Raw genomic sequence first — 26,141 nt, 5'->3', positions numbered from 1 at the left:
GAGCACCTTGGTCTCGGAAAAGACAATTTAATGAGAGCCCACAGAGTTGTAGCAATGATCGGCAACGGCCGAAGAATCAGTTCTGCCGTGTTTCAGATCTGACTTGTGCTCGTGGACACGATCAGAAACATGACGTTTCGTTTCTCCAATGTAGCAATCACCACAACTGCAACTCAGTTTGTAGACTCCAGGATACTGTAAGTCAGGAACGACATCCTTCACAGATGGAATCAGATCACGGATTTTATGCACTGTACTGAATCGGACTTGGATCTTATGTTTGTTTAGAATTTTGGAGATCTTTTTGGTCACGCCTGCTATGTATGGTAACGTGATAGTTTTGGTCGGAGTTTCATGTGGCTGTTTCTGTATGGTGGGAGAAACAGCTTGGCGTATGGTGTGGTCAGAGTATCCGTTCATCCTGAGGGCACGATGTACATGTCTTAATTAAGTGTGGGTGGCTTTCCTGTACACATAATTCTTTTGAGATGGGTGGTGGTGGGAATCCGGTTTCAAGTAGGAATCTGTGTGGGTGGCTTTCCTGTACACATTCTGACTGCATAACAAAGGACTGAACATTCTGTGTACAGGAAAGCCACCCACACAGATTCCTACTTGAAACCGGATTCCCACCACCACCCATCTCAAAATAATTCTGTGTACAGGAAAGCCACCCACACAGATTCCTACTTGATACCGGATTCCTACTACCACCCATCCCCCCTCAACCATTATATACGGGGTGGTATTTCTTGTGATCTCTCATTTACTTGATACAGCTGTCGTGGCTGTGACGGTTCCACCTGAAGACGGAGGCTTGTGTTGCTTCCGAAACGTCGTGATTTTTTATTTAGTTTTATTTTACTTTTATTAATAAAAACATTTTACCTACGTGACTTTACCGAAAAAACCTAAGAATATGAATCCTTGCAGTCACGAAAGCTTCAAATCTAGAATTAATGCCAGTATTCTGTCTAAAAAAAGTAATTGCAACGCCTTTAAAAATACTGATGGGTGGTGGTGGTAATCCGGTTTCAAGTAGGAATCTGTGTGGGTGGCTTTCCTGTACACAGAATGTTCAGTCCTTTGTTATGCAGTCAGAATGTGTACAGGAAAGCCACCCACACAGACTCCTACTTGAAACCGGATTCCCACCACCACCCATCTCAAAAGAATTCTGTGTACAGGAAAGCCACCCACACAGATTCCTACTTGAAACCGGATTCCCACCACCACCCATCTCAAAAGAATTCTCTCATCAAAACGCTATACCACAGAGCCCATGGCATTTCTGACCAACACCACCTGGCCGGTGAATGAAGACATGTACATCGGGCCCTCAGGATGAACGGATACTCTGACCACACCATACGCCAAGCTGTTTCTCCCACCATACAGAAACAGCCACATGAAACTCCGACCAAAACTATCACGTTACCATACATAGCAGGCGTGACCAAAAAGATCTCCAAAATTCTAAACAAACATAAGATCCAAGTCCGATTCAGTACAGTGCATAAAATCCGTGATCTGATTCCATCTGTGAAGGATGTCGTTCCTGACTTACAGTATCCTGGAGTCTACAAACTGAGTTGCAGTTGTGGTGATTGCTACATTGGAGAAACTAAACGTCATGTTTCTGATCGTGTCCGCGAGCACAAGTCAGATCTGAAACACGGCAGAACTGATTCTTCGGCCGTTGCCGATCATTGCTACAACTCTGTGGGCTCTCATGAAATTGTCTTTTCCGAGACCAAGGTGCTCTGCAAACTTCCTGGCTACCATCAAAGGTTTGTACACGAAGCCATACAAATATACAAACACAGACATAATTTGAACCGTGATGAGGGTTACAAACTGAGTAATCATTGGAAAAATGTGATTAACCATGCAAAAAAGATGTAACTACACTTATTTGGACCATCCTATTTGACAGACAACTATTACAGGTTATTGATAGACAGCCAGTTTGTTGTTTTACCAGTTTTAGTTTTTACTTGCTTTCTTTTTTCACACTTTTGTTATGTATGCTAGGTGTTAGTTACAAACCGCACCTCTCCATAACAAAGGCTCAGTCCTTTGTTATGCAGTCTATTCTTAGTCTTAAGGCTCACCTTACCATATTAATAAAAAAGTTTGCCGTTCCTGGCCCTTCCCCCCTCAACCATTATATATAGGGGGTGGTATTTCTTGTGATCTCTCATTTACTTGATACAGCTGTCGTGGCTGTGACGGTTCCACCTGAAGACGGAGGCTTGTGTTGCTTCCGAAACGTCGTGATTTTTTATTTAGTTTTATTTTACTTTTATTAATTTAAAATTTTTACCTACGTGACTTTACCGAAAAAACCTAAGAATATTAATCCTTGCAGTCACGAAAGCTTCAAATCTAGAATTAATGCCAGTATTCTGTCTAAAAAAGTAATTGCAACGCCTTTAAAAATACTGAATGAAAAAGGATTATGATGAATTTTTATATGGAGAAAAATTTCAATGATTCGTGAATTTGTGAATGCAGATTGGTGGTTGGCATTCTATAGAGTTTTTTTTCTTAATATTTTCTTAATATCGGAGCTAACGATAACAACTGACTCCTACAAATATTACAATTCATTTACCTCCTCAGTCTCTCAATGTGAAGCCTCATGCATGGATCACAGGAGTAGAACTGAGGCCTATTGGTAAGCTGAGCCGGGTACAGAAATAACATCAATTAAAAAATCTACCAAGAATATGCAAAGAATGTCATGCAATTTATATAAAAGCTAATGTGCAGAGGAGATGCTTTATTAGGATGAATTTCAAATTACTCATTTAATTCAGTGGTGAGATTATATATAATTAATTAGTTATCAACGCTGCATACTTTATTATCATATATAATTCATAGCTATACTAGTTTAATGCGATAAAATGTGTAAAACATCCATTTGCAGACTCTAATAGTGCAAGAAGGTATTTTTAATGACACCTTTCTACACATAACTCAGACATACGACCACTCCATCCCTACTACCGTCTCTCTGCAGGTATTTTATGTGCAGTTCTTTCTGTTATTTTGTGCTTATTCACCGCTGGTAACAACACTGCTCCAAAAGCCGTCAGACCTCATGTTCTTTATTTCCTTCACCATCACTCCATAATGCCTCCCCCAAAGTCTTAATTTTCACTGCTTACCATTTGCACATTAGCCCAGCTGACAACACCGTAGATAAGATTCGTTAATGAAAAAGTGCTGCAGTTTTATCGGAGTTAAGAGATTGGGTGGAAAGCACGGATGCCACTGCCTCGACAAATATCTTATGTCACTTATACGTTCAACTACATTTATATAACGGAGTGGGGAGTGGTGGTTCAACGGTTAACACGCTGTGCTATGAACACGGCCACCCGAGTTCGATTCCTGGCCAGGGCTAATATCAGTGGCGAGTGGTATTCCAATTGGTCACGGGTACCACCTTCACCAACCCGAACTGACCACCAGCATGGTGAGGTGTGGTCACACAGCTCCCATGACCAATAGGGCATGGGGAGGCCTTCATCCATCAGTGTATTGACGTGCGGCTTAGACGTTACATTTGATCCTTATGGTGGTACCCCGAGGTACCAAATAATACAAGATGGCCGAGGCAATTCAATGTTATATTTCTGGGACGCTATTTTTCCAGGGGTGTACTTAACTCCGCGACTGGGGTTCCAATCAATCCGAAATCAGTGCTACTCCGCGATGTCGAAACGCCAAACATTATAGCATTAAAAAAAATCCGTTATCGAAAATCAACTTTGAATAGGACATCGTGTACAGCTCGTCGAGATGAGTCGATTGCCGCATCGCCGACCATCAACGGACTAAAAATGACTGCATCACGGACATCGTGTGAGAACCGGGGTACTATGGAACCCCGAGGTTCCGCCATAAGGTTAATTTGTATAACACCCATGTCCATTTAAATAACCCTGCCCTGAAAATGACTGTTTACTCTTTCTATTGTTCGTACCGATCCTCTCCGCCCTCCCCACTGAAGCTGGAAGCACGTGCTCAAGCAGCCACTTCGCGTGCGCTTCTGGACACTGCGTCCAGAGCGCGTTCCGCTGCGACCACTTCCAGGACTGCGATGACCGCTCCGACGAGCAGAGCTGCCGTGAGCTGCACAGCCGACTCACGGGGGCGTGCGCGGCACGGCCACAAACACCTCTTGCCCCTTCTAAGCCCAAAGTCCCATTGCTCCACGGGTTCGGCAGCTCGGATCTTGCTTCGCCATGCACCTATATAATGCGCCCCCTACACCGGCGACATCCTCGTTCCGCTCCCTCTTTCCATCTCACCCTCGGTCTTCCTCTTGGTCCTTTAATTCCTGCGTCGGTGGCATGTCCATAGGGCTTTCAGCACATGCTTGTGTACTCGAAGGGAATTCGTTTGATCTGGAAATGCTGTACTAGGTTTCTAAGTGCATTGCGCTTCTGTCACTGTTTATTTAACGTAATTTAAAGTGTACCACGCTCAACGTCCCATCGAATGAAGTAGCCTATTAAACAGTACCTTTGCTCACGAGACTCAAGACTTTTAGCCTGTTAGTGCTTGCTACAGAATACCTTTTGGACATTGTTTATATTTGCTAAAATCATGCTTAGTACATTTTGGAACATATACATCCAGTAAAATAAAATGCATATTTTGCTTGACACATGAGATGTATTATGCACGTCGACATCAGTGCATGTGCCATCGATCCTTAGCAGTGCAGTAAGCATAACCTGCAACAATAATCGCACGTATTCGACATCATCACGGATAATGCTAAAACTCCACACTTGCAAAAGGTCACTAATGTATTGTTAATCAATCATGAACGATCTTATGGCGATCTGCATTGTTAATAATTATTGGTGTTAATGATCATGATCCTTTTTCACAGCCCTAAAACAAATAAACCATTATTTGATGGTTGTACAAAAGACAAAGATCCCCTGTATAGCCTGAACATACTTTTCAGGCCGTTACTAAGGCCGGCACGGCACACGAGGTGGTGGGTGGCCAGCACCATGCCCGGCCGCCTTTGTCTTCCCAGTGGCGATATTTACTCACCGCACAAGGTACTCATTTGAGACTGAGTCGACCTAGGGGAGGCCCAGGACCGGTTGTACTACACATTGGTATATGTTCTTGCTCAACTCAACATGCAGAAACTGTGCACTTTTCCAACAACTGCCTGCGACCACATGCACACACGGCCATAAAGCAGGTCACGGAAGGTTGAGCGCAGCGGGTTCGGGATGCTACAGGTTACACATTGCAGGACACAATTATGCACCGCTGTCTGCTGAATATGTGACGCCGGCGTGCAGAGTACCCGACATGCGGGGAGATGACCTGTGCCAACGGAGCGTGCTTCAACACAGCGCAGCGGTGCGACGGGGTGGTCAACTGCCGGGACTTGTCTGATGAAGCCAACTGCAGTAAGTGTGGCACGAACTCTCCCCTTCACCCGCTGTATGAGCTCAAACCAATTCAATCACACGCACACCTCTGCCTCTACACACATGCGAGGAAGGTATTGAATGAAATCGCGGTTTGCTGACCACGGGGGCTCAAAGGTCACAAAATGCCCAGCGGCCAGCAACAATCAGCCCTTATTTAAGATGTAATAGATACGAGTTAAGGTGTTTCTTGAAATGGGCAAGGTTGGTAGGACTTATGGAAAGAGATTGAGGTGGGGTTTCAAAGTCGAGAAGCTCAGAAGTGTTTTCACCTGCAGTGTGGTGCTTGAACATCGCATGGATGAGACAAAATCGTCAATCCGGTAGACCGGACTGGCTGTTTTGGGTGGAAGAATTATTTCACGGAGTCCCTGTGAATTGTAACCATGGCAGGAGCGATGGACGAGTAATACGGAGGTGACTCGCCGCTGGTGAGCGATTAACTGAAGTGAATCAGCGAGTGGTAGATCATCATTTGACCTGACTTCTACATTTAGCGTTCCTTTCACCTCATTCAGATTTCATAATGCTATTTAGCACTCTTTGGCATTTATGAAGATGTTTTTTTTGTAAAAAAATTTGTAGGGACCCATATCATGTTTTGTTTCATATTATGTAATATCATTTGTAGATCTAGGATTTTATATTACTTATGCTGCATGTTTTCAAGTGGTGTTTTCTGCATGTTTTCTTGTTAATACGCTGTTATTTGCATTTTTGATTAACCCAATCCCAGGTCTCCCTATACAAAGATACTCAATGGGATCTTACTTGGTTATGAACTTCACCTATCTATAATTACAACGTTATGTAATATATTGATTGTATTGATCCCTTCACCTTGCTTAATCATTTACAGCCTAAACATCCAAGTAGTGACGTTTGTTTAGCATGTGCGTTTGAGACCGAGATTCGCAGAGTTGCAGCTTGTAGGATTTGGTCGCCACTGTTTGGATCATTAGCTTCTCCAGGGGGAGGAGAAGGGGGGGGGCAGATACGGACCAGGGGTGTCAGTGTGTTTACCCAGGAACATTTCACTAAATCCTAAGGCAGTCTGGGGGAGATGGATTTAATTGTTTGACCAGTTACTTTATTGAGTTTTTGTGCGTGGGAGAAAACCAGCTTACCTCAATAATATGCATGCATAAGAGAGAATAACACTCAATGGTCAACATATATTAGTCCACAAACCCACTTGCCGTACTGCCAACCTTTAACAACCTTACAGGCTTGTGGATTCAGAAGTATCACAAATCTCCATGGTCCAGTAACGATCACTCCACATTGTTAGATTTGCAGGCATGTGCCACCATACCCAACTATTAGCTATGTAAGTGTACTCTGCCAGAACAGTAGTGATTGGTAGCTTGTGATGTAAACATGCTAATGTTAGGCAACATATGAATATAATTTTTATTGGAATAACTTGGTCCACAGAGCGTTAAATTGCCTTTGACTTTTCTAGCCGCAAGATGCCCAGCGGGTGAATTCCAGTGTGCAAATGAAAGATGCGTCCCCCAGTCCTATCGCTGTGACCACATTGATGACTGCACGGATGGAAGTGATGAAAATGGCTGTGGTGAGCTATTACCAATGAACACTTCTAACTACGTTGAATTATATATAGCCTGGAACATTGTTGATTTTTTGTTTACTGTGCAGGTCAATTGCATTAAAAAAGAGTATATACTTCCAAAATGAAAATAGTGAATTAAATGTACTTGAAAGCATACAATTGAATGACACACCGCACACTTAACACACATGAGGAGAGTTTGCTGATATAACCCAAATCTAAAGGTGACGTTTGGCTTTTCTCTGGTGGCAGTTTACGGGACATGCCAGGGTAACCAGTTCACTTGCGCCAGCGGCCGCTGCATTCTGCAGAGCTGGGTGTGTGATGGAGACGATGACTGCTTTGATGGGAGTGATGAAAGAGGATGTGGTGAGCCACCAATGTCAAACTTTCCACATTAATGTGTGATTCAACAATAATACAAACTACCATCATTTGTACACATGCTTAAATTGCATCACCATTTTTATGAACACTGTCCGATGAGTGAAAAGTAAGCTAACATTTTGGGCTTTGGCTCTAATCAGAGTAGAGGTGGGAAATAGTGACGTAGTTGGAGTCGGATTTGTAAGAAGTGTTGTATGAATCAAAACGTTAACTTACCACGCCTCTTGGCGTCCTCTGGTCTAACACCGTTTTGAGACTAGGCTCAAAAGAAAGCTGTCTCTGTTGTGGACCAATCAGTTTCAAAGACAATGCATATATTATCAGAGTACTTTTTTGTTTGCATTCTGACCACAAGTATTGTGGTCAATGCAGACATGATTCCTTGTAAAAGGTTTCAGTTTGGTGTTTTAACATCTTAACACCTGTTTTATTGTCAGAAAAAAGGGGACAACCTATTCTCAGATTTTAAGCTTGTGCACCGTACATCACTTCCAGCACATTGCATTAAATATCAAATGAGGCGAAAAACCTCGTAATTTTTTTACGTGCATGAAAAAAACGGAAACACTTGCTACAATCGGTTGTTCACTGTGGGTGCAGCGAGCGAGGAGAGAGAATGCTACCCGGAGGAGTGGCCATGTCCTGGCAGCAGGGCGTGCATCCCCTTCAGGAAGGTCTGTGATGGGAGACGCGACTGCCCGCATGGCACAGATGAGAGCAACTCCACTGCTGGACTCGCCTGCTGTGAGTAGTCCCTCGCATTCAAACCTTTCAGAAGAAGAAGTAGAAGTGTCAATGTCACTGTTTTCTGTTAACAAAAAGGGCAAACATTGGTTGTTGTGAATCCTCTCTCTCATTTGGGAGTGGAAAAAAAACGAAATACTTTGTTTCGTACCTCATTTGACATGCCTTACAGTACTGCAGAATGTTATGATAATAACTTTCTGACCTTTACACATTGCAGCTATCGAGAATTGTGGAGCCCTGAGTTGTGAATATCGCTGCCACGCTTCGCCCGCGGGGGGCGCCTGCTACTGCCCGCCCAGCTTCGTCGTCTCAAACAACAGCATCACCTGCATGGGTGAGCACACAAGAAGACAACATTTTTCCGTGCTATACCCGGGCCATCGTTTTAGCTGGGTTGGCCGTCGAGGAGGGGAGCGGCTAAAGGGGGGGGCGGTGCGGGTTGCAAGGATGTTGGGCGGGGGGCGGGGGGGGCTCAGAAATAATTAAATGAGAAATGTACCTCTGGATGTAAACTACTTGGCTGTTTTTTTTTTACTGCTCAGAGTTTGTGATTGGAGTCCTCTTTGTTTTTGTGACCGTCAATTTCAATTCTTTGCATGACCCCTGTAGATTTTGACGACTGCAAGATGTGGGGAGTGTGCGACCAGTTCTGCGAGAACCGCCCGGCAGGACACACGTGCCAATGCAGCCCTGGTTACTCACTGGAATACAACAAGCACTGCCGTGCTGACGTGGCCAGTGAGTCTGTTTCCTGTGAAACAAACCCGCTGCGTTGTTGCTTAGTCGACATGTTGCAGTTCACCCCATCCCATTAGAGATCGATGAAGTTGTGACGATTCGAGGTCACTATGAGATTCAAGAATCACATTTTTTGTCTAAGTTTTATTGTCTGGTTTTTATTGTTTCATATATTTTCTTACCTCTATCATATGTTTGCTCAGTTCACCTGAATGTAACATTGGTAGATAATTTTCATCCATTTTTTTAAATAATTTGTACTGTAATTGATTTTCACACCATATGATTTGATGTATGTATCATGAGCATAATACTCACTTGTAATCAATTACTTGATATGTGGTTACATACTTGTAATTTAACTTTTAAAACAATAAAAAGTGCGTACATATTATGTTGTTTTTGGTGTGTACATGTAGTTTTTAAACGTTTTTCTAATTTCCCACAAATATTATCCTGATTGTCCTTTGGGTGTCACGGCACAGTGTTCAAATGTTTTAAAGGCCTGGGGTAGCAGCACCACTCACGCCGTTGCTCTTGTGTTGACGAAGGTGGCGTTGCGTCGCTCCTCTTCTCCAACGGAAAGGACCTCATGATCAGCGACCTGCAGGGCCGCACCGTCCGTGTGCTGGTGCCTTCGCAGAACCGCGGAGTGGCCGTCGGTGTTGACTACCACTACATCCTCCGCCGCGTCTTCTGGACTGACACCATGCAAAACAAGGTTCGTTCAGCGCATCCAAAATAATACTGTGAAAGGTGTAGCGTAACAATAGCTTTATGATGTGATGTACTATGTTTTTTAAAGCGCAAAACCAAATTGAAGGCGATAGTTTTCTTTCTGCGGACTCATTGGTAAATGGAGTGAGAACATCAACTCACCACAAATTCAGAACCCGATTGAAATCCAGAATCTCAGCAAAGCTCTGACCTCCGAGCCACCTGGCCACTTCAAGATTGGGTGACCTTTTTTAAGTACCATGGGTTATTCGGCATGATGTCCTACGATTCGCTCCGAGCGTTGGGAGCTCTTGGAAGCTAATTCAGAAGCCATACAGCACAATGGCAGGAAATCCCGATTGCCTTGAGGAACCTGGTTCCTTTATGAACAACTCCCACCAGGTACTGCCTTCAAGCCTTCAAATTAAAACACTGATGTACTCGAAGAGATTAGTGAGAGCCGAGGAGGCAAAGGCTGGTGGCAATGTGAATAAGTGGAGGCTCAGGAATGATCACAATGTAAATGTGGAAGAGCCAGGGAAAACATTTGAACACTGTCCAATGCAGTGCCCCGAATAAAACACCTGAGGAACTGTTTGGGTCATGTGATAACACCAGGACTTGGCTGCAATTTCAAGCAAATAGCTATGATGATGAGTTCAGTGTGTGGGTTAACTGTTGATTAAGAGCAGGGAATTATATTTAATTAATATATTCGTATTGATTATTTACCTCCGATTCGCCCGGTTTGTTATGTAATGTGTGAAAGAAGTTCAACATATATACGTACATTCAGCACATGATTAATACGTAGAATTGTATATTGTACTTAAGAATATTATTTGTTTAATGTGTTATATGTGATGGGTTCACTTGACCTCTGCAGCCACCAGTTCATCACAATCACAATGTCAAAAAAGTGATAGATTATTCGATCGAATCATGACATCTACTGCCAAGTGTGTGTTTCACACCAATACCTTCATAGATGTTCCCGAAAGTGTGCACCTGAGCCATAATTGCCACAGATTCCAGTAACCTTTTGATATTTTGTTTGCTGTCTCCTTTAGCTAAATTATGATAAATTCAAAGGCTAACAAGTACTATTAACAGTGAAATTAATCATGATAAACTGTGCAGCACATATGACCAAAACACGGCATTTCATCAGATCTCGGAAACTAAGCAGGATAGAGCCCAGCTCGTGCTTAGAGGGGCAACCATCATGCAACAGCAGGTGCCATAGACAGTGGCCTACCTTTTGATAAACGAAGAGCAGTGCATAAAAAGCTCCTGTTTGCTGCACTGCCACGCTCCCACCGTCTGTGTGCCATCACCAAACCAGCGCTGTGCAGCGTGGTGAAGTGTGGTCAAATAATCCCGATGGCCCAAGCGGGTGTGGGGATACCCTCCTTGACACAGGGGGCTGTACGTGTACATCCTGCACAGCAAAGTCTCCCCCCCCTCCTCTTTTAAAGTCACGTCTATGCTATGCAACAGGTACTTTCGGTAAACATGGACACATTGGCAGTGGAGACGGTGCTGTCAGTGGCCCTGGACATGCCCGAGAACTTGGCCGTGGACTGGATTAGCAACAAGCTGTACATTGTGGAGAGCTCGGTGGACCGTATCGACGTGACTGACCTGAACGGAGCGAACCGACTAACGCTCATCGCTGAGAATCTGGGGAGACCCCGGGGCATCGCTCTCGACCCGACCGTCGGGTGAGATACGTCGCCGGATGACGATGATGATGCTCTCCCCTTGTGTTGTCATCGCTCAGCATGAATGTCCGCATGAGCTATGCAAAATAAACTCGATGATCACCACCTGATCTGAATATGAATGACCAATGAAATAACTTTCAATGGGAGGTGCTAATATATATTTACCATTAATATGCATGACCAGGAATTGAACAAGGATTGGCTGAGATTATATCTAAGTTCACTAAAGATGAATATCTCTTGTATAAAGAACTCAATTTCCGTAGGGTCTAGCCAGGTCTGCAAGCTACAAATATTTCTCCACCCTATAACACCACATCCAGTATACCTTTTGCTTTGGCCAACACCACACCTGTCCACCTTTGTCTCCCCAGCGGCAATGTTTATGCATTGCGCCGTGTTCCTCATTTGAGGCCGCGTCAACCATAAACAGGTTGAGATTCTGCTCGTCACTGGTGATGTCCGTAGCTGCGCATCGAACCCAGGTGGCTCTGATCATAGAGAAGGGCATTATAACCATCGGGTCACCACTCCTCACTCTGCAAAGACAAAGATCCCCCGTATAGCCTTAACAAACTGTTGGCTCAAATGCTGTTAGCGAGCACCTATATAGGCCGACATGGCACACGAGGGGGTGGTTGGCCAGCACCACGCTTGGCTGCCTTTGTCTCCCTAGTGGCGATGTTTACGTACCACACCAGGTACTAATTTGAGGCTGAGGCGACCTAGGGGAGGCCCAGAACCGATTCAGATAATCGTTACTGGTGTTAACCGCGTGAGCGGGAATCGAACTCGGGTGGCCAGGTTCGTAGTGCGGCGCGCTAACCGCTACACCACCTCTCCCCACTCTGCATACACATACATACACACACCTGTGTGCACAGGTACATGTTTTTCTCAGACTGGGACGACGTGTCGGGCAACCCTCGGTTGGAGCGAGCGTACATGGACGGCACCAACCGCTTGGCCCTTGTGCGCACCAAGCTGGGCTGGCCGGCCGGCATCACGCTCGACTTCGTGCTGCAGCGCGTCTTCTGGGTGGACAACCGCTTCGACTACATCGAGAGTGTCACCTACGACGGCCTGAACAGGTGCGACGCCTCTCCTGTTGAGAGCGTTTTTAAGCCACAGAGGTGTTGAGCCGAACTGGTGCTCGGTTCTCTGGGATGACTGGTAATTAGGGTTGCCACTTCTGAGGTTTGATATAAAAACCAGGGAATATAATGGGAGGGGTGGGGGGTCTCGTTACAGGAACAGAGAAAAACTACTGTAATGGTAAATACGTTGTCATGCGTGGTGCATTATAATTATCACACAAATGACAAAAAAAGTTGCACTGCATTGTACCTGGAAAACTTGTGGATTTCCCAAGTAGTTATCCCCAAGAGAGGACGATTTTTGGAAACCTAGGAGAGGTGGCAACCCGACTAGTAATACTGAACACTGTTTCTGCATGAAATGAGATGTTTTTTTTTTATTGGGTCGTTTTTTAATTTGTGAATAATTATGTTATAACTACATCATCCTTTCTTAATTATATTTTAATTATAAATTGTTTCTGGTTCATAAGTTGCCCTTTCCATAATTTTTTTAACCGTGAAAATTTAAATTTGCGAGGCCTGTGAGATAACGAGCGTGGCTCTCAATTCGCGTTGTTACATCATCATCATCGAGTCACCCTCTCGCTCACTCACAGGAAAACGCTCCTGAGCGGCGGTGCGAATGTTCCACACCCGTTTGACATCACCACATTTGAGCATTACGTCTACTTCACGGACTGGACGCGCATGGAGGTGACTCGCGTCAATGTCTTCAACGGGAGTGACCTCCAAGTGGTGCACCGCTCCAATATTCGGCCTTATGGGGTCATCGTCCACCACTCTCTGCGCCAGCCCCAGGGTATGTATGCGTATGGTGGTGGCTTCTGCCTAGAAGTCTGTTCATCTCAAATGCAGCGTCTTCAGATGCAGTTATGTTTGACTACTACATGAATGAAAATTGGAATTGTATGAAGGCAATCGCATATAAAAAAAAAATTTGACCATTTTTGATGGTTCACTTTAAAGAGGAAAGCCTCCACCGAGTTCTCAAATTTATCTTTCAAAAGGTCACTGCATCGGGATATTTTGCCAATTCCATTATTTATGGGCACGTCGGAGGAAATCGGAGTACCTGGAGAAATCTCACGCTTTTCGAGAGGGGGATAACATTCTAAGCTCCACACAAATGGATTTAAAAATCCATTTTACGTGCTGCCATTGCCTGGCCATCTCACATCCCAGCGAGTTTTGGAGTTTCACAAATCTGTGAAATCCACTAACTCTTACCTCTAGCGCTGGATCACAGGCGCGCACATCCATATCTACCTGTAATGATCTTCTTAGGTTCTTTCGGTAAAGCTGTATCAGCTAATCTGGCTGTGACGGTCCCACCTGATGACGGAGACTTGTGTTGCCTCCGAAACGTCGTGATTTTTGTTTTTATTTTATTTTACTTTCTGCGTGGCTTTACCGAAAGAACCTAAGAAGATGATTCCTTGCAGTCACGAAAGCTTCAAATCTAGAATACCTGTAATGACATGTGACTTTAAAAAAGGTAATAACTTCAGCTGTGAATACGTTTATTAAATAGCATAGAATTTAAATTCAAATGTACGTTAGACCATGTTATGTGGATACAAGGAACAAACACACCTATATCCAAATCGACAATGTTAGTTGATATGTACCGGTGTAGTGGTGATACGCGCTGGGTGTATATGTCGTGTGCCAGCGCGTATGTACGGGTGTGTGTGTGGTGACGCGCGCTGACGGGGAGGAGCAGGCGTCAGTGCGCGGGTGGGGGTAGTGCTGCTGATTGGCTGTGTGCCGGTGACGCGCCCAGAGGGAGTGATCGGGTAGCAGCGCGGTGTGATTGGTCGGAGAGTGGAAACACGCGCTGAGCGGAACCGGATCGTGGGGATAGCGCGTGGGGATTGGGTAACGGAGGAGCGGTGCCGACGTTGAGGTCCGCATCCGCTCCGTCTCCCGGGGAGAAGGGGTATATAAGGTGATGCACAGAGGAGCAAGGGGCAGAAGTGGAACCATCTAAGAATGAAGACGAAGGTGTAGAGATAGAGCCCGGAGAGGAGAGTAATGGAGAGTAGAAGAGAGTAAGGTATAGTGTGTAGCCAGCGAGATAGAACGGTCTACACGAGCTGAGTAATGTATAGTGTGTAGCCAGCGAGATAGAAAGGTCTACACGAGCTGAGTAATGTATAGTGTGTAGCCAGCGAGATAGAAAGGTCTACACGAGCTGAGCAATGTATAGTGTGTAGCCAGCGAGATAGAAAGGTCTACACGAGCTGAGTAATGTATAGTGTGTAGCCAGCGAGATAGAACGGTCTGCACGAGCCGAGTATGCATACGGTGTAGCCAGCGAGAGAGAACGGTCTGCACGAGCCGAGTATGCATACGGTGTAGCCAGCGAGAGAGAACGGTCTGCACGAGCCGAGTATGCATACGGTGTAGCCGGCGAGAGAGAACGGTCTGCACGAGCCGAGTATGCATACGGTGTAGCCAGCGAGAGAGAGGCAAAGTCTACACGAGGCGAGAGAGGAGAGTGTAGCAGAGGCGCAGAGTCTACACGAGGCGAGAGAGGAGTGTAGCCGAGGCGCGGAGTCTACACGAGGCACAGAGAGCCGGCAGCACAGAATCCTGAGTCAAGAGAAGTGGGGTGTGAAGAAGAGAGGCCACGCGTTGTATTGTTACAAGTCAAGATTTAATAAAAGAAGTGTGTTCCCGTCAAGGAGTTTCCTGCCGTCATTTTCCAATACTTCACCGGTATTTAATATAAGGAGATGAGCATGGCAAAGGGATTATGGTTCTGCGCTGTGAACCCAATGACCTTAATTCAATTCTCGGCCACGGCTAACGGCAGGGGGGAGTGATATCTTTACTGGTTCTCGGCCACCGCTTCCTTTGCAGCTCCACAGAAACCACGACGGTGGAATACGGTCAATGAACCCCCAAAAACTTCCACAGATGTCGACACCTTCGTTTAGCAGTGAATTAATAAATGACTAAAATGTGTAATTTAAATGGTGTTACTGTTCGTTTGGTTCTGATAAAGGCCATAAGGGGCCGTCCATAAATGACGTCACGCACCTGGGAGGGGGGAGGCGGGTCAGACATTTGTGACGATGTGTGACGAGGGGGGGGGGGGGTTTGAGAAATGTGACGTCACATCAAAATGCGCAACTTTAAATAAATATAGACAACACGTTTTTCTTAATTAATTATACTTTTAAATAAATGTTTTCTCCTACAATATCAGAGTGTAGCACCACATTAAATACACACTACAATGACAATAGTTTAAAGCGATTTAAAGCATGTTTTATATTTTTTTTTTGGGGGGGGGGGGCAAAGCTTTTGACGTCATACTTGAGGGGGGGTCTGACTTTTTGTGACGTCGTGTGACGAAGGGGGGGGGGGGTCAAAAATTGTCCAAAATCGCGTGACGTCATTTATGGACGGCCCCTAATAGAAAAAAAGTGAAACCAGTTCTGAGCTAACGGAGGCGTGTGGGGATCGTTGTGTGTGTGTCTCGTGTCCGTGGCACTGTGCAGTGCGGAATCCGTGCGGGCCGAATAACGGTGGCTGTGAGCAGATCTGCGTGCTCAGCCACCGGACGGACAACGTGGGCCTCGGCTATCGCTGCAAATGCCGCGTGGGCTTCGACCTGCAGCCCGATGGCCTCCACTGCTTCCGTAAGCCACGGCTCGTCCCCCGTGGCCATGTTTGGGATTTACACTTTGGGTGTCAGATGTGAGGCCAGGCCTCACTTTTGCAGTGGCTAAAGTTCCGTACTTCCTGCAAGGCAGACATGAAAGAGGAATATATATTTTTTTGTTGGGGGATTGTAGTTGATTAAACAATACTGGCAATTGTCCATAGGTTCACTTTCTACACTCTTCTACGTTCGTGTAATTTTTCAATTTATTACGTTTTTTGTTTATATTCTGCTCTGAACTACTTGTTAATAGATGTGTAAAAACTATTGCAATTTGCAAGTGTTCATGTTTGTCCCAAAATGCTTGATTAAGTAAAATGTCTCTAAACCAATATATAAGAGATTCTGCTTGGCTTAACCAAGGCAGGCGACTAATTGATGGTGATGATGATCATTGAACATTGAAATTGATCATTATGATGACAATAACTGTTATTGTGCATTCTGTTACAGCTGTCACCAAGTTTCTACTGTTTTCCGCGATGACATCTGTGCGGGGCATCCCTCTAAACCAGTCCCAGCAAGAGGACGTCATCCTCCCCGTCACGGGCAGCCGTGTGACCTTTGTCGGGATCGATTTCGATGCCGCCTCACAGCGAGTGATCGTCTCCGATGCATTTCAGGGGAAAATATTCCAGCAAAATCTCGACGGCACCGGTCAGCACGATGGGTTTCTTTCCCTCGACCTCTTCCATGTCGCGCGGCCACAATTGGCTGCGGTCTGTAGGATATTCTTCTGCATTTATATCTCATCCTGTGCTGATTTGTGGCTAAATAGAGCATACTATATTCTCAAAGTATTTGGACATCATTTAAAAACGGTTTTTTTTACATTTACATGAATGCTATCTATTGTTATACACTTAAAGAAAATTATCCTTAAAACGAGTATTGCGTTTGAAGGATGTGATCATCGGCATACCTATTCAAACAAACACGAATAGACTAATTCACACCAGGTAACACATTGGCGTTTGTGTTACACACCTCATGAGTCCGTCAACTCTTCTCGCTCAGGGAGGGTGAACTTGACGTCGCGCGATGTCTCGTCTGTGGAATCCCTGGCCTACGACTGGATCTCTAAGAACCTGTACTGGACCGACACGCACAGCCGGGTGGTCACTGCCATGCGGCTCGTCGACCAATCCCGTCGCAACGTCCTCGCGAACCTGCAGAACCCGCGCTCCATTGTCGTGCACCCACTGCAGGGGTCAGCACTGCCCGCCCACCATGCGCCGTTTAGAGAGACAGAAGAATTTCAGACGGATAGTTCCAGTTATATGTTTGTAATGCCCATCATTTATTGTCGCACGTAAATGTTTACATGGGATAATGGTTTAGACGCTTTTTGACGTTTCTCTGGTTTAACACTGGTGAGATAAGGCTATAAAGAAGGACGTCTTTAGTGAAGGCCAATCGATTTCAAAGACAATGCATATATTATCAGAGCATCTTTGTTTTCGTGTTTTGCCACAAGTATGTGTGACTAATGCAGACTTGATGCCTTGCAATACGCCTATTTGGTGTTTGAACACCTTAATACCTCATGTTTTATAGCCTATTCTTATTTTTTCATAATTTCTCATACTGGTTAAAGGTCCCATAGATATGTGAAAATGTGTTTTTCATAAAGATTTTTACAATAAAAGTAATATTTCATGTTTGTGGTGATGTGGAACGCCCTATTTTTTCCAGGTACATTTTCTACAGTGACTGGAACCGGCCAGCCAAGATTGTGCGAGCCTGGTGCGATGGTTCTCATGCCACCCCGATTGTCAACACCACCCTAGGCTGGCCCAATGGCCTGGCCATCGACTGGCAGAGCCCCTGGTGAGACAGATATCAGTAATGAGCATTAATTTTCTCTGCAGAGATTTCAAATTGTGAATGGCCACTCTGAACAGCCAACAGCTCATTGACAAACTCCTTAAGTAAAGCCATGTGTTTCTCTTGCAGGAACCCCAAGTTGTATTGGGTGGACGCATTTTTTGACCGCATCGAATTTAGCAACTTCAATGGACAGAACCGACAACGGCTGGATCGTATTAGTCATCTCGCTCATCCATTTAGCATCTCCATTCACGGAGGTATGTGGTTCACCAGTCACTAGGCCTTCTGAGCCACAATTAACTTGTTGTAGCAAGGGTTCTTTATACTTCTCGCCTCATAACCTCTTCTTCCTATGCCCTCATCCGAACTGACACTGTGCAGGATTTGCCTATTTCTCGGACTGGCGACTGAATTCAATTGTGCGTGTGCGGAAGATGGACGGTGGGGAGGCAGTAATCATCCGCCAAGGCATTCAATATCTGACGAATGTGAAAGTCTATGACACAGACATACAGACAGGTAAGCACTGCAGAGTCACGAGACACATGCTCAGATTGTGCCAATATAGATGTTTTTAAATACATATATTGAGAATAATGTAACGACGTTGGCTACGAACAAATAACTCTGAATACACATGATCTCATCGGATCTCAAAAGCTAAGAAGAGTGTAGCCTGATTAGTACTGATATGGGAAATGGCTTGGGAATACCAGGCATTGTAGGCCCGCGCTGCGAAGCGGCGAGGAGATGACAGTACATCAATGGATTATTGAATCTGTATATACTTTTACATGATACCCTCTCGTATATATGGGTTTTCTTCTCCAGGCAGGTTTTCTCCCACGTGCCAAAGACTCATGAATGGAATTGGCCAAACATCTCAATGCAATATTCTCAAGGAGCCTTTACTTAATTTAAAAGAACACTAATCAAGAAACATAAAGGTCAAAAGTAAATCCACACTTCTCTTCGGATTTCTGATAACATGTGTCCCCTTGCCGCTTCCTATCCAAGGAAGTACATATCCACGGGCTCTGTGCTAATTTACTCCGCCATGCCACTTACCATTCGTAACGTCGTAATAACTCTGCTCTTTAAAGGCAGCAATGCTTGCAACCGGCCAGCGAATCCCAACGGCGACTGCACCCACTTCTGCTTCCCGGCCCCGAGTGGTGCGCGCGTGTGCGGCTGTCCATACGGCAAGCGTCTCGCCGAGGACGGGCGAATGTGCGCGGACAACCCCTTGGAGCCCCCCACGCCGCAGTGCTCCTCCGCCGAATTCTTCGCCTGCGCCAACGGCCGCTGCGTCCCTCGCCTCTTCCTGTGCGACGGCCACGACGACTGCTACGACGGCAGCGACGAGCGTGGATGCGGAACTGGCAGTGAGTTGACTTCTGCTGCCACGCATGCCGCCACTTGAACCCGTGTGTGTATTTAACGTTCTCCCGTCACGAATTTGTTGTGAAATGCCGTTAAAGCATGAAGATTGTACAGTCAAAGGCTGCGTAACTTTTTGGGAAAGTGCTGTCGAGCACTTATGAAGGCCGGAACAGCACATGAAGGGCGTGGGTGGCCAGCACGACACCTGGCGATGTTTACATATCGCACTAGGTACTCATTTGAGGCTGAGTCGACCTAGGGGAGGCCCAGGATCGGTTCAGATAATCATCCCTGTTGTCGGCCTTGAGCAGAAATTGAACTCGGGTCGCCAGGTTCGTAGTGCAGCACGTTAACCACTATGCTACTGCTCGCCTATCGGTGCAAAAAAGTTCAACATGCAGTCATACATACTCTTGTGCTGTGTAGCTCTCTGATGTGTGTTCCAAACTCCACCTTAGTGCAAACTGCCCCATTCATCGGTAAAATCTGGCTTTACCCCACCTAATAGAATGCAGTTCTAGTAATGTCACCCACAGCCAATTGCAATAACACAAACATGTCCCATCAATGTTTGAAGGGCAAAGAATAATAGTGTGGCACATTTGGAATGGACCACTCTTTTAATGATTTCCTCGTGCAGCAAGGGAGTAAAGTGTGGTTTTGTGAAAGTCCTTATGTGCTGTGCCGTACATCAATGCACGTGTGTACACCAGCAAAAACTGAGTTGGGCTTGTGGGTGGCTGGCAGGGTTATTTATTAACCAGACTTGTACACCAGTCACGTGGTTAATGGCGACTCGGTTGAAGATTGCTGTGTGTGATACCACGTGCTGTTGCATTTTACAGATTTACCACAATAAATGTGTTTGCCCTCGATTTGGAGCACCTGCCCACGTCCTTCATTTCGAGTGTGCAACAATAAGATGATACCATTCTGCAGGTGTTCATGGTTGTGCTGTGCATGTCTCCCATGTGTTTGCGGTTTGGACTGCTTGCTGTGAGGCGGCATGACTCTCGAATCACATGCTGTGCAAGCCATCAACACGTCTGCGCTCAATTCATTTTTTCTTGATGCAATTTTTTACTGAAGTGAACATTTGCCACGAAGGGAAATCACTTGTTTCATTGGAGTTAAGCGTAGCGCGGGGGGGGGGGGGGATTTCGTGTGTACTTTTACAATTAAGTGCAATGTCAATTCTTTTCATTTCAGACGTGACATGCTCCCCTTTCGCGTTTACGTGCACCAACCGGCGCTGCATCCCGATCGACTGGCGCTGTGATGGCGAGGATGACTGTGGAGATCACAGCGATGAGCAAAGCTGTCCCACGCGTCTCGCCACCACCTGCCGGGCCGATCAGTTTACCTGCGCCTCGGGAAACAGATGCATCCCTCGCTATTGGATCTGCGACACCGACAATGACTGCGGGGATGGTTCGGACGAGCGTGGATGTGGTGAGGCATTTGCTATGTTGAAGCGATGGAAATAGATATTCGCCCTTGTATTATTTGTGCACAGTGTTAAGGTTACCTCCTACAGATTTTTTAACAAATCTAACCTTTTCACATTTCTATAGATGTTCACTTATCCGCCTATACCTCGGTCCTCAGTGAGTCGGATATGCGACTTTGCACTCTATGTGCATACTCGTCAGACGTTTAACGATTCATCTTTCCGGTGATTGTAATAAATTGCCATGATATGGGGTTCATGAATTCATGTCTCTTGTGTACACTAGCCTAAATTTGACAGCGCATAATAAGTCGTTTATGATATATATGTATTCTAAATAACTGATATGCACAGACATGCATACCTGTCAACCCCTTATCAATGGCTACTTTATTACAGACCAATTCAGACCTTATTGGTCACCCCGTGCCCTAAATCTCAACGTTCATCCTACAAAGTCCCATCGCAAGGTAGAAACACAAATAAATAAACAACAAAATGTTGTTTCCCCTATTGCAACGGCTGTACGCCGCATGGACCTGAAACTCAATTTCCTGTACAAGAATACGGGTAAACCGTATGGGTTGACAGGTATGGAGATGATTAAATCAAGGTATCATAAGTGTAAGAATTAGTTTTAAGTGATGCATTTATTCATAACTAATACGTACACATATTAGGATGAACTTCGCTGCAATTATAATTTATTGCCATATTAAAAACTGGTCTGTGAGCCATATTTGGAACCTAATGAAATATCAAAATGTTACTGCATTCTTTCAACTTTATTACAGAACACATTTACCAAGTAGGCACATTCAAAATATTATGCACATTTCTGCTCTGATTGAGATAAATGCCACCAAGTTTGACTGCGTCCTCTGTATTCCCAGATATGTCTGGAACCTGTCATCCAATGCAGTTCCAGTGCCCTGATCACAGATGCATCGACAACGCGTACGTGTGTGATGGGGACTCGGACTGTGTTGATGGTGCCGATGAGAGAGGATGTGGTGAGGACCTTTTCTTTAATATCCAGTGTTGCTGCTTACGTAAAACAATAAATGTGGCATGAATTAGGACTGCAGTACGTAGATATATGTCACCTATAATAGAGGTTTCTTTGGGTTAGATCGCGTAAATATATAAGAGTGTCGTTAAAACCCGCCACCACCCGACGCAGCCAACGAGTAAGGGTTGTCACGTAAACAGAACGTGCCAATTCGTCACTAGTACAGCACACCGGTGTGTTGGAGAGCCAAGCCACAACATTTACAATCTGAGTACGAAGTTTCGCCAGTAATTACAACTAGCTTCATCAGGCGGTAGCCTGATGAAGCTAGTTGTTGTACGGTATTTTGATCGTTTTAATTACTTGAGCAGTTTCAATGCTCGTGTTATTTTAGTTGGTTTTGGCATTCAATGCCCTCTTGATTTGTGCATCATTATAACCGTTCATTTGCAGCGCTTCTTTAACATGTTGAATTTTGCTTCTCAGACTGTCACCATCTGAAACTTTCTTAGCTCAATGAATGAGCGTCTTGATAAGAGTAGATTTTTGTGCGGGGTGATCGTGTGACTCTGCATTCAGATAGGCGTCAATATACTTTTTCTAACGGTAAACGCTGTGTGTTATTTTTCTATTTGGACCCCGTCCGAGCAGAATATCCAGAAATGGCAGAGTTCTGTCAGCTTTCACTTCCATGGTGAACTAGATGGATGGGTTTTGCTAGTTGAGATGATTTAGAAATTCGTTAGTGTATCTTAACCACACATTTATATATTTACACGATCTAACCCTAAAAAAACCTCTTATGGATGATATTGGTCGTGAAAGCCTATGTGTTAAACTGATTAACCTACTGTATATGTCAGCTGTTGATCCACTACAGATGTATCCGTGCATTGTTTGAGAGTTCCCGAGTGATGCTTTCACTGATAATTTGATGTTTTTACAGTCTTCAATTGCACATCATACCAGTTCTCGTGCTCTAGTGGAGACCAGTGCATCTCCACTTACTACCGCTGCGATGGAGCCCTTGACTGTCGGGATCGTTCAGATGAAGTCGGCTGTCGTAAGTGATTTTCCTTGGTTGTATTTGTTGACATGCATTACACCTTTATTTTGACGAAAATGTTTTAATAAGATAAAGCACAACAAGTACAAAAGGACACAAAATGAAAAAATTCGTGTAATAACCCCGATCGTGATCGTGGCCAAAGCATCGTCGTTGTCATCATCAACATGATGTATGAGCGTGGTTGAAATGCAGGGCTACCTGCCATGAAGCTGAGACCCACTGCTAACCACTCTCTCCTCCACCCATGCCCGCCACCCTCGTGGGCTCAGCCACACGTGCACCCGGCCTGTGCCACAACGACGAGTTCCAGTGCCAGTCGGATGGGCTGTGCATCCCGGCTGGCTGGGAGTGTGACGGGCACCCGGATTGTGATGACGGGTCGGACGAGCACTCCGGCTGCCCCCCGCGCACCTGCGCTGCGGGGCACCTGCGCTGCGACAACGGCAACTGCGTGCCCGAGTCGTGGCGCTGTGACGGGGACAACGACTGCCGTGACGGCACGGACGAGCGCGACTGCCCCACGCCGTCCTACCGCTGCCAGTCACCCTCGCAGTGGCTTTGCCCCAACCATCGAGTGTGTGTGGATCTGCACAAGGTCTGCGACGGGGATTTCGACTGCCCCGATGGCGGCGATGAGTCCCCGCACTGCAGTGAGTGCCGAGTGCGGAGGGCCCGTGTTCAGGCTCGCGCCTTCGCTGCAGAAATGTGGACGTTTCAAAATTCTGCGGGTTTACATGTTATGACGGTGCTTTGGTAGTGTGAATGTAAAGAATGCACAGATTGGCTGATTTTTATTTTAATGTCGTATTCATACATTGCAATGTTATCTGCCCAGTAAAGCAAAATAGAGGATGGTCAACGTTTTAACTTTACCCTCTTGAGGATTCATTCACGAATTAGTAAATAATGCTTATCTTTTGTGTCTTTTCCCATTTGTTACGGAACAGACCACAGTAGTTGACTGCACAACACTTATTCTGAGATACTGTTTCTTCAGTTGATTTGTTTTAACCCACACACCACAAGGGGTGCCCTTTCTGACATTCCCTGCTATATGAGAGAAATATCTGTCACAGTGACAGTGAAAGCAATGGGTTGTTTTTTATTTCTGAGCTGGAACGTAGACAAATAAATGAAACATTAAACTAAATACTCCTTGGTTCTTTTGGTAAAGTCACGTAGGTAGAAAAATAATAAAATAAAATATTTTCATTTTTCTACCTACGTGACTTTACCGAAGAACAGAAGAGTATGGATTCCTGCAGTCATGAAAGTTTCAAATCAAGATTAAACTAAATACGTGGTTTTTTTTTGCGCAGTCATTGGTAACCAAACTGCCAAAAAAGTCGCCATTTTATTTCCAATAACATTTAAAAACAACTCATTTAAAATAACTTGTCACTTCACTGTCGGATGCACTGTACGCCAGTGCATCACGTTAGCACATCGATAACATTCCCAAAACAAAGTCCTTTAAACAAGCTCTCATCCGTTTTGTATTCTCAACCGGCCGTGTTACAAACGTTCCCCCTTTGCCTGGCAGATGAGCACGACTGCTCTGTGAACAATGGCGGCTGCTCGCACGGCTGCGCCCAGGGACCGTTTGGCGCCCAGTGCACCTGCCCTCCCGGCTTCCAGCTCCTCGACGACACTAAGAACTGCGCCGACGTGGACGAATGCCAGCCCCCGGGCACCTGCAGCCAGCAGTGCGTCAACGAGCACGGCTCCTTTCGCTGCCACTGCGACCTGGGCTACACGATGGAATCCGACCGCCGCACGTGCAAGGCTAATGGTGGGGCGCTGCTGTCCGAGCCAGAGGAAGAGGCCACGCTTTCACGATCATATTATTATCGTTGTCAAAATTTGATTACACCCAATTGGCTAAGATGCAGCCCTGCAATTGCTTGCTCATGCCGACACTTCCATGCTGGCAAGATGTCTTGGAAGAGGTGGAAGTATCCACACTTTACCACACCACTCACATCCTGCTGATAAACTCAGTGGTGTACCCATTTAGACTGGTGGGTGGACAGGCTTTTTAATATATTTCCCCGATGTTTCAACTGCCGCACTGGAAGATCGAAGTCCAGTGACCTCACCATTACACTGTGGCAGCATCCCGAATGCAATAGAGTTTGACACACAAAAAACGTAATTCACAGTCTAATTACAAATTCATACCAAACTATGAATCCACATTTTGCATGAGCTAATCTTAATGCATGCACCATGAGTGAATGCCTTTTGGGGCCTGTTTTACACAAGGGGCAAAAGGGTAATTTCTGTGCCCAACTGCCTTTTATTCCAAGTGTTGATGTTCTCATATGGGTTAATATACTCATTATAAGCTCGTAAGACCTAGAGAAGGCTTAGATCAAGTTAAGATGCCAATTGCCACAGCTGATGTGCATGGCCAAGAATGGAACCCAGGTCAATGAGACTGCAGTGTAATGTACCAGCCGCTAGTGGAGGAATAAATCATCTTCCCCAGTTGTCAGCATTTAGAACTGTGAATAATAATAATAAAATGACATTGCCATATATCATAGTGTCTCTATTGGCTGCAGAAACAATTTAAAAACATAACATACCACAAATACAAATAAACATGGATCGTGAGCTTAATCGATTCATCTTTCGATCACTGCGAACCATTTTGCCCACCTCTGTTTCCAACGCACACACATGCACGCACTTTTACACACATGCACACTGCCGTTTTATTTTCCAAACAGATCGACATGAGGTGTTGCTGCTGGTGCCCAGCCGGAGCCAAATCTACTCTGACAACATCACAGCCACTCCCAACGTGCTGAGCTCCGTCGTGCGCAACGGTCGGAGCATCGTGGCCGTGGACTTTGACGCAAGCGCTGGCCGCATTTACTGGACAGACGTGGCCGAAGACAAGATCTGGAGCGCCCTTCACAATGGCACTGACCGTCAGCTGGTACACAAACAAGTTCAACTCCGGTTATCTTCGCAACGGCTTTTGGCTGGCCATCGAACAAAGGCTGACTGCCTCGTGCACTTTCAGATGCGCTTCTGCGGCCATCTGGAGCGCTCTTATTTCTGATATTAGGAAGCTACTGGAGCTATGCACTTTTAATTCTAGATTGAAATCTCATTTCTTTAGAACTGATTTTTGTGTTTAGTTTGTTGTCCTTTCTCCGCACCTCCGATTAGCACGGTTGGCTACGTATGGTGTGAAAGAAGTTCAACATATATACATACAAACGTCAGGATTGTAATGGGATG

The 26,141-nt window shown here is 45.4% G+C and overlaps 1 protein-coding gene and 1 pseudogene across 3 annotated transcripts in view; both read left to right on the top strand.

Moving 5' to 3' along the window:
• LRP2 (LDL receptor related protein 2) overlaps positions 1 to 26,141 on the top strand; it is a 98,474-nt gene that overhangs the window by 9,669 nt on the left and 62,664 nt on the right. For all 3 annotated transcript variants that reach the window (XR_013587442.1, XR_013587443.1, XM_078606807.1), the window contains exons 4-27: positions 4,025 to 4,141; positions 5,346 to 5,456; positions 6,943 to 7,056; positions 7,306 to 7,422; positions 8,041 to 8,184; positions 8,405 to 8,521; positions 8,797 to 8,925; positions 9,477 to 9,646; positions 11,143 to 11,366; positions 12,254 to 12,460; positions 13,066 to 13,268; positions 15,979 to 16,119; positions 16,596 to 16,799; positions 17,160 to 17,352; positions 17,838 to 17,972; positions 18,099 to 18,229; positions 18,354 to 18,491; positions 19,076 to 19,357; positions 20,565 to 20,807; positions 21,699 to 21,818; positions 22,764 to 22,880; positions 23,156 to 23,536; positions 24,430 to 24,678; positions 25,622 to 25,833. Coding sequence is in view for 1 of the 3 variants with exons in the window: in XM_078606807.1 (XP_078462933.1) it covers positions 4,025 to 4,141; positions 5,346 to 5,456; positions 6,943 to 7,056; positions 7,306 to 7,422; positions 8,041 to 8,184; positions 8,405 to 8,521; positions 8,797 to 8,925; positions 9,477 to 9,646; positions 11,143 to 11,366; positions 12,254 to 12,460; positions 13,066 to 13,268; positions 15,979 to 16,119; positions 16,596 to 16,799; positions 17,160 to 17,352; positions 17,838 to 17,972; positions 18,099 to 18,229; positions 18,354 to 18,491; positions 19,076 to 19,357; positions 20,565 to 20,807; positions 21,699 to 21,818; positions 22,764 to 22,880; positions 23,156 to 23,536; positions 24,430 to 24,678; positions 25,622 to 25,833 (4,199 nt within the window). In the remaining 2 variants the exon portion in view is untranslated. The remainder of the gene's footprint in view (positions 1 to 4,024; positions 4,142 to 5,345; positions 5,457 to 6,942; positions 7,057 to 7,305; positions 7,423 to 8,040; positions 8,185 to 8,404; positions 8,522 to 8,796; positions 8,926 to 9,476; positions 9,647 to 11,142; positions 11,367 to 12,253; positions 12,461 to 13,065; positions 13,269 to 15,978; positions 16,120 to 16,595; positions 16,800 to 17,159; positions 17,353 to 17,837; positions 17,973 to 18,098; positions 18,230 to 18,353; positions 18,492 to 19,075; positions 19,358 to 20,564; positions 20,808 to 21,698; positions 21,819 to 22,763; positions 22,881 to 23,155; positions 23,537 to 24,429; positions 24,679 to 25,621; positions 25,834 to 26,141) is intronic.
• On the top strand, positions 18,582 to 18,700 carry LOC144733720 (5S ribosomal RNA; annotated as a pseudogene).

This window comes from Lampetra planeri, chromosome 2 (genome assembly GCF_965212315.1).
Source record: "Lampetra planeri chromosome 2, kcLamPlan1.2.h2, whole genome shotgun sequence".
Lineage (NCBI taxonomy): Eukaryota > Metazoa > Chordata > Hyperoartia > Petromyzontiformes > Petromyzontidae > Lampetra > Lampetra planeri.
The sequence above is the reverse complement of the archived record's forward strand: the minus strand, read 5'-3'. Positions and strand labels throughout refer to the sequence as shown.